This window comes from Halictus rubicundus, chromosome 8 (genome assembly GCF_050948215.1).
Source record: "Halictus rubicundus isolate RS-2024b chromosome 8, iyHalRubi1_principal, whole genome shotgun sequence".
In the NCBI taxonomy this organism is placed as follows: domain Eukaryota; kingdom Metazoa; phylum Arthropoda; class Insecta; order Hymenoptera; family Halictidae; genus Halictus; species Halictus rubicundus.
The window spans coordinates 9,335,343-9,344,095 of record NC_135156.1 but is presented as its reverse complement, the minus strand read 5'-3'; the positions used below and the strand labels follow the sequence as shown (position 1 = coordinate 9,344,095).

General features: G+C 39.7%; 1 protein-coding gene across 2 annotated transcripts; it reads left to right on the top strand.

Annotated features, from left to right (window-relative positions):
* The first annotated feature begins 3,800 nt into the window (after positions 1–3,800).
* Positions 3,801–8,395, top strand: LOC143356061 (protein spaetzle-like). 2 transcript variants are annotated; one of them, XM_076791439.1, is made up of 7 exons: positions 3,801–3,928; positions 4,795–4,927; positions 5,669–5,879; positions 6,404–6,588; positions 6,756–6,812; positions 7,188–7,291; positions 7,955–8,395. In XM_076791439.1, exons 2-7 carry the CDS (start codon positions 4,895–4,897, stop codon positions 8,130–8,132), a joined length of 768 nt encoding a protein of 255 aa, XP_076647554.1. In that variant the 5' UTR covers positions 3,801–3,928; positions 4,795–4,894; the 3' UTR covers positions 8,133–8,395. The 2 variants fall into 2 exon arrangements, with proteins under 2 accessions (XP_076647554.1, XP_076647553.1); XM_076791438.1 differs by lacking the exon at positions 3,801–3,928 and having other exon boundaries at positions 4,644–4,927.
* The last annotated feature ends 358 nt before the right edge of the window (positions 8,396–8,753 follow it).

Below are 8,753 nucleotides of genomic sequence, written 5' to 3'. Positions count from 1 at the left end.
CTCTGAAGTCCACTCCTGAGTTCACGACCGAGTATTTGCCTCTCGATTACGGCGAGTACACGAAGTACACGAAGGAAATTCCGATGTTCACGGGCGTAACGAACAAGGAGCAGAAGAAGATTCGGCACGAGCAGATGAAGCAGCAGTTGCTGAACAGGATCGTCGAGCTGGAGAACAAGGAGAAGAAGATCCTTGAGAAGGAGGCCGATTTGGAGACAGAGGAGCAGGCGTGGGAGGAAGAGAAGATGCACCGAATGCAGGCTATAATCGAACGAAAGAGGATACTCGAAGGTCACGTCAGTCCGACCACGGTCGCCGGACAGCGGCCAACACAGAGGCCGGTAACTCGCGAGCCGATCTCGTTGGTGACGACCATGGGGACCGAAGACACGCTGCAGAAGGAGGTGAGGAACCTGGAGAAGAAATTCTCGCAGATAGAGGATCGGTTGACGGCGAGGGAGGAGAGCTTGCTGGAAAGGAGAAAGAAGCTGGATAGGGATAGGGAAGAGTTTGAGAAGAGATTGCGGGAGTTGGAGAAGAAGCCGCTGAGCGAGGTGGTGGCTGCGGTGACCACGCCAGAGGTGGGAAGAACTGTGGTGACGTATACGACGCCACCTGTGTCGCAGTTGGCTCCTACCGAGCGGACAACGGTAGAGATTCACGAGCCAACCGAGGAAGCTGGGAAAGAGACGACTGCGAGCAGGAAGACGGTAACGGAAATCGAAGAAGAAGAAGATTACGACGAGGACGACGAGGACGACGAGTCCAACGTGCCTTTCTTCACGGGAGGACACTATGTTACTCAGACGATTTGCATGAACGTGTTCGACAAGGGGGAGCACGGAGTAGTGACGAAGATGCTCTGCGTGCCGAACGTTGAAGAAGTGGTCACGAGAAAGATGGACGTTGAACAGAAGCCTAAGAAGATCGGTGAACTGAAACTCAAGGAGCACGAGTGGACAGAAGGTGCGATCGTCGAAGGGTATGGCAGCACTTACGCTGAGCCGCAAGTCGAATCTCCTCTAAGGTCTGATAGAGAAGTTCGGCCTAAACGCAGCTACGTTTACGAGGTCTCCGATCGCGCGATAGGAAGCACCGTCGATGAAAAATGCCATAAACACGAAGCTGAACGCACGGACGACGGGATGCAGGCTCGCATCGATAGCATGTTCGCGGAGTATAACGCGAGCACCGAATCGTACGGGAGGATTATGGCGGCGGGGGAACACCGTGATTGCGAGACCCGTTTCATGAGGAGAAAGCTGCAACAGAGTAACGAAGTCAAGGATGATAGAATTGTTGCGGATAACGATGCGTGGAGCGGGGCGACGGGTGATGAACATACGCCGCAACCCGAATACGTGGACTACGAGGAACCTAATCCATTGGAACAGGACGAATCGGGCGAGGATTATTCCCTAACGAAGTCCGGTCCTGGCAGCGCCGAGGACGAATCAATTCCTGATCAGTACGACACGGACTCGCAGGACGCGGAGAACGAAAGGGATGATGCGGATCAAGCTACAGAAAGGATGTATGAGGACAACGACGAGGACTCTGCAGTGTTTACGACGAAAGGTTTGTATGAAACGAAAGGGTATGGTTAGCGTTTGTGGTAATAAAGCAGGAATTTGTCGAACATTTTTACTGTGCCTGATTAGGTCAATTTCATCATTTACTTGCTTTCCTAATGTTTGATATGAGGGTAAATTAAAATACCAATATTCGAAATTGTCTGTACCATAACGAAATTGTTGCTTTACGTCACTCTTCAGGTACATCAAAGTTTCAGGTACCCTTTGCTTCTGGTTATTACTACGACTTTTAAGTATACTAGTTTATTAGTTTCTCTATGGTACTACATTTTATCTGCCTCCTCCCATCGTTATAAACTTTTACTCGATTTAAACATACTGATATTTGCTGCACTTCCTCTCTACGTCGATAGGTTATTAATCGTTTTTTAATGAATATCGTAGCTTAAAGCAATCTTTACTTTGTAATTGAAATGCAATTAATCTGAAAATGTAGAGTACTTTTTTTATTTAAATTTCTGTCTTGTGTGAAAATACGAGCGACAATTTGATACGATAATATCAAACAAAAATCAATTACGATATTGGCTTCGACCTTTAGAAATTAATACATAAGTTACACGCCTAGACATCGGCAAGCCAATTAACAGAAGTGCACGTTGGACAGAGTATGTTTAGGGGGACTCTGAATTGTTAATTTTCGAGTTACTTTTCCGCCTGGTGTTAAACATACCATATAATCATTTGAATATTATATAAAAAAGTATTTTTATTAATATTTTTACTACTCAAAGACCATTACAAAAGGACAAATGTTCTTATTGTCAAGATACCTAATAAATCGACAGGATTCAAGATATATTCACAAAAGATCTTTCCAAATTTTTTATAAGTGTAGGTATATTTAACTAATTTATACTTACCGTATCCTACATGGAACCATTTATCCACAAAAATTTTCTTCGTGATTTTCTAGTTTTTCCTCTTCTTAATTACGTTTATAACGAAAATTCCATATACGGATTCCATATTCCATATTCCATATTCCAGCTACGGATCTGAATGCGTTAGCTAATTGTTTCTACACGTTATACGCAACGTGAAATTCAATTTTGGAATACAAAGTGACTCTCGTTAATGAAGTCACTATGTAAAAGAGCATACAAAGCATAAGGAGCAACTATTTAAATCAATTTAGTCTCCATTTGAAAGAGCATTTTTAAATCTTAAAAGAGTCAAATTTTTGAGTGGTAATTTTTATGTGCTAAAAGAAAAAATTAATTTTTATCTCATTTCTGTGTTATAATTAGACAGCGGGTCTTTATAAATATAAATTTATTTTCTTTCGTAATATGGTCAATAGGGTGAAAATAATATAACAGTATTGTTAAATTCTTGTAACGTTTTTAATGTTTTAGAAAATTACAAAATCCGCTGTCTACTTATCGTACGCTCCAGTATAGGAAACGCAATCAAAAACCTTTTGCAATAATAATCATTCGCGAACGAGTGATCTCTAACTGCGATCTGTTATTCGTTCGGCAAGTTCTTGTGCAAGAATATAATATCAGAACCGTAATTTTCAGTGTTGAAGTCAACCAGACGACCACCTGGTCCCGAATGGCCGACAGAATCGATTACGCAGTATCACATAGGAGGCACCAGGACGTGGAGCATAGGCACCGACGAAGCAGACGAAGAGGACTCTAACCAGGAACAATCGACTTGCTTTAATATCATCCTTTCTCGACATAAACTATTTTAGAAAATCGCGAGCGACGTGATACCATTAAACTGGCATAGACCGCCTCCTACAGTAGGCGAACTAGTTATAATTTTAAAAACAAGAACAATTTAGAGGTATATAAACGCAGAAGTCTCCACAAATCCGTATAAATATCGTAGGAAATTGTAATGTACTTAGAAAGGTTACTTTTGTAATATCTTTTTGTTGATAATACCAACCGAGCTTCAGGGATAAGGCTAATGTGACATAATGAATTAAGAACCCGCAGTGAGACGTTACATGTAATGTAGGAAACCATTGTACATATGTATATACACTTGGAATTATACACGAGTGGGAATGATGCGAATTTAAAGTGAATTTCAGTTCCCTCGTTCGTAATTCGTGAATTATGTTTATTCCAGTTTTTGGATGTTATCGTTGCTCTTAATCTCGTCCGCGCCGGCTGCCGTAACCACAGTCCTTTTAACAGGAATACCAGAGTGGTTTCTAAATATTGATAAGGAAGTTTATCTTTCTCGGAATATGGTTCATTAAACATCTTCTCGAATTCATTTATTTAAGCTGCTGCGAGAGAGAACTGGACACCTAGAGAAACTTATTGTCAGTGTAGCTGCATGGAAAAGTTATGTTCTCAAAGGGATTGGTAAGCAGAACTTAGCGTTGCTGTAAAAAAAAAAAAATTATGCTCTTTCATGGAATGACAAGAAAAATTCGATGTAGATTTTCTTGGCATAAAAATATTCTCTACAGCGTATTCGTCCGTCGACATCAGTCAAATTGCATACAAAATCATTTACATTTGTTTACATTTTTCGACATTATAAAGTTAATTATCGAGGTTGAAAAAATTATTTTACAATAGCCCAATCCTTTCTGAATGAAACAAACAAAAATTTAGCTCAACCGAACGAACAGTTCCTGAGAGAAAAAATCGTAAGTGTAGCCCATTTTCGACAGAATGGGCAAAAATTGCAAACTTCGAACGCCTGTAATTTTTAAACAAATTCTAAACCGGCAAAATGATGACTTCAACCCTCCCTAATTTCACATAGACTGTAACATATTTAATTGAGAAGAAAATCGCCGATGGTGACGTCAACAAGTGATCGATTTGGCATGGAATGACCCAATCATAATAATTATAAATTGAAAAATCTAGAACCCGCCGAAATAACGTATCCGGTAGCGTTAATTTTGAATTACCGTTCTTCTGGTACTTAGGGATCGATGTTTCCCTAATAACTTTGGCTCGCTTCCAAGAATCCGTGATTCACGGAGCTTTTCTCAGTAGCGTATAAAAATTGTACGTCATGGCTGGAAGTAGATTTCAATATCAGGCGTCAGGACAACGCAGCGGATGTTGATGATAGTGGCATGCGAGGCATTACCGGTTTCGAAAAATGCAGGATCAGTCGTTGAAAAGTCGTCTGTGCTATCAGCTTCGTGCCCCACTCGCGATCGTTTCTGTTTCCAGTTGATTTCTAAACGAACCTTAATCCCCACTTACAGTGAGCCGAGTACGGAATCATTTAACAACGTGAAATCACTTCGTACGCCGTGAGAGATAAACCAGGTATAATATTCGAGTGAGAAGAAAGAAGACGCGATCATGCGTGCCCTTAAAATATCAATTTTCTTCTGGGTAAGTCACTTAGCAATCTCATTCAATAAGAATTCTTACAAGTTATCGATAGATTGTGATATTTAAACTATATTCTATTGCAATAGGTTCCATTGTAGTATTCTAAACTACTATCGAAGCGTTTGAATTAATTAGGAAGAGTACGATGGCTCGATCAGTTGTTTGTAATATCATACTTCGGATGAGACGTAATTGTTGCTTGTTTATGAGATTCTTTGGCAATAATTTGATTGCAAGGCACTGCTTTTAAATGTCATAATACATATTCGTCTTCGTAGCTGGTTTCAGGTCATCAACATAGTGGAAGTCTCAAGCATGACCTTTCACTCGTGCTGAACACCGGGAAGACTACCTTCCATTAAAAATGTTATCCTGTTTACATACTTTCTAATTTTCACTCACATTTCTATCTTACCTTTCTCTGAGAACTTCAAACGTAAAAATAAGGTTGCGGCTGAGAATTTACAAGTGATTTATATAGAATTATACAGAAAGAGAAAGAAAGGAAAAGAAAGATTTTTCGTGATTCGGGTATTTAGTGTTCAAACAATTCTTGAATCCATTGTATCTACAATTATGGTTCAATGGAAAGAAAATATATTACGTTACTGTTATCTTTAGTTCAGCGTATTGTTTCAACGTCCAACACGCTTGCCACTCGAAAGCTTCAAGCGAACGTTTCTAAACTTTCAAACATTTGCACGTCGATGCAAATCAATTTTCCATATTTTTCTTTTACAGATTTCGAACAACGTCCACTGCCAGATGCAATTGTACGAGCAATCTCATCGAAGTTTCTTCGAGTACAAAAGCCTAGACAAGGAACCGTCAGTATCGCATAACGACGACTCCGATATCCGTATTTCTCCAAGAATTGGTTTAAAGTGGCCTTTCAGCACACGAAAGGGAACTACAACAACACCGGAACCTTTGAGCAACAGTAACAGCGATGGTTCGTTGCTTCCTCGCTCAATAAATATTGTAATGTCATCTTTAATCTTCAGGACACGCTCGTGGAACTCACTGAAGAAGGCCACCTAAATATCTCCTTTATTTCATCCTACAATTTTATCACATTTTTGACACTCCAGGTCACCCGAAGGTCACGACTTAAACAAATATATTTTCCAGCCGCTACAAGATGGAATAAAAAAAGTTTTCCTGATAAAAAATAACGATGACCTCGAAAAACCACTGAAAATTAACTGGACAAAAGAAATGTTCCTTGATACCATTTTATTCCTCCCTCGATACCATTTAAATTATACCATAAATATTTTTTGTGTCGTTAAAAAGAAAGGAGATATTTAGGACACCCTGTGTATGAATAAAAAAATATTATCTATCTATCAAAATTTTGATAGACACATTCTTCATATTTTTACAAAGTGATGGAAAATAGTCGCTCGAGAGTGCTCCGTAAAGCTAGTGTTAAAAGAATTGAATAAACGATTCCACGTTTCAACTATTTTCCAGACTACAGCTGGCTGCCGAACAACAAGTTCCTCTTTCCCGAAAACGAATCGGACAAGCTGCAAACTGCCTCAGTCCCCGTTTACGAAAGAACAACATTCTGCGAGAACGATTCAAATTACCCTATGGATTTAGTGAGCGAAGCAATCGCGAAGCTGAATCTTCCACCTTACAAGAACGTCGACGAAGTTAGTATTCTTTCGGCAACACTTGTCGCGAACGCAATATTATTGTCGTTTCGATGATACAGATAATTGAAGGAAGATACGAAATATTTACTTTATAAAATACTTCAGTGGTACGTATTAGAAAGACACCGTTTTCTCATTTGTTATTTCTTGTTTCTCTTTGTCAGATCGATGTCACTTTCCCATTGTTCGACCGTCACAACGAATCACTCTGCGATTCCGAAGTGAGTTTGATCCGATTTATTCATTATTTACCATGCGAATATTTTCATAATTTCGCACGAAATTATTCATGTTTAAACAAATCCTTAGTCGGTCGAATGGGGAGAATTAACAAAAACTGTGCATACTCGTTCTCCTTTAACTGCAAAGCAAACTATATTTGTTATATTATTATTAATAAATTCTTGAAAGAAGAGATCAACTTATATGTTTACAGATCTTTATGCAATTGTTATGTCTTTGCCTGCAGAACAGAGTAAATTAAAAATTTCCTTCTCTCTGTAGAACAGTCTTCTTAAATAATATGTTAATTTGAATAAATTGCCTTGCATGTTACGTATTTACACACGCCATAAATTTGTTACTCTTCTTTTCAGGAAAAAGTTATACTTCCACGGTGCGCAGAGAGCATCGACAGTGAATGGTTGCACGTTGTTAATCATCCGAAGTACATTCAAGGGGTACGAGTCGAGATTTGCAGGTGAGAAGATACAGGGTGTTCGACTACAGATGGGAGAAAATTTAAGGGGTGGTTCTCCAAGACAGTATAAGGTGAAAAAGAAGAATCAAAAAATTTCGATTTCGGCTTCATTTTTTTAGTTATTATCAATTAAAAATCCGCCTAAAATGGGGCAACCCGACCAACAGGGGTGCACGTAACTTACGTAAATAAAGGCGCGCGGCAATCACGTATCAAGGGGTGTCCTTGTTCCGACCCACTGGTTAGGCTTTGATGTCACGCACTTTAGCCAATAATTGCCAATGACTTGATCGGACTGAATCGGATTGAATCACCCAATCGGACGGTTTACATCCACATTCTTGCCGAATTCCTGCCAGGTAGCTTCTTGTGAAGCACACAGAGTATCTGTCACTTGATAAGTAACTGTCGCGCGCCTCTATGACGTACACGCAACGCACACCTCTGTTGGCCGGGTTGCCGCACTTTAGGCGGATTTTTAATTGATAATAGCTAAAAAATGAAGCCGAAATCGCAATTTTTTTACTCTTCATTTTCATCTTATATTGTCTTGGAGAACCACCCCTTAAATTTTCTCCCACCTGTAGTCGAACACACTATATATAGCGATAATTTTCCTGTTCGAGATCGGGCGTAACTTCATTATTGTCTCGGTACTTTCAGGAACGAGGGAGAACGGTGCAAAATGGTCGAAAGTTTCTCGGCCAGCTATATTTCTACTTGCGAGCAGAAATACGTTTACCGTCAACTGTCATCGTACAAAGATGGCAAGATTGAAAAGGTGCAGTTCCGATTCCCGGCCAATTGTTGCTGCAAGGTTAAACGCGTCGACGCTTCCTAATGAACGGGAACGGATCGATCTTTCGACCCTCGAAACACTGAAAACGATATAATCATAATTTGGCGTGGCAAATTCGATTCAACGCTGTGTTACCAACATTTTATTTATTTCATCATTTTTGCGCGATTCTGCCCGTCCGTAACGAGAACAACAGTTCGCAGCTTTGCGATTTTTGTATCTTGCTTTCTGCCTTTGATTCTATTAGTACGGTTTTACGTTTGTTGCACCACCAAATGTTTCCAAATTTTCCACTTCGTGATCAGGATTTTTTCAAGTTTTTCAGAGTAACTTCAGGGCACACCACACTGGTGTTCTGGTTTTCGCAATTAATGAGAACAATTTTTCGTGGACTTAATCCCTTAATAATTTTGATGCATCAACAATTTGTTGATATTCCACTGTTTCATATTCCACCCAGCCAAGTTCGTTTATACATGCAGAAAAATGCACGGTCTAATCATAAGACGCCGTCGCTGAAAATAGTCTGAGGACGAGTTTTTTTTAATGAATTATTATTCGCGCAAACAGCGGTGCTACCAATTTTCATAAAAAAGAAATATGGACACTGTTCAAACATGTACACACGTATCCTGAAATTGTATTTGTATAAAAGCGTTACAG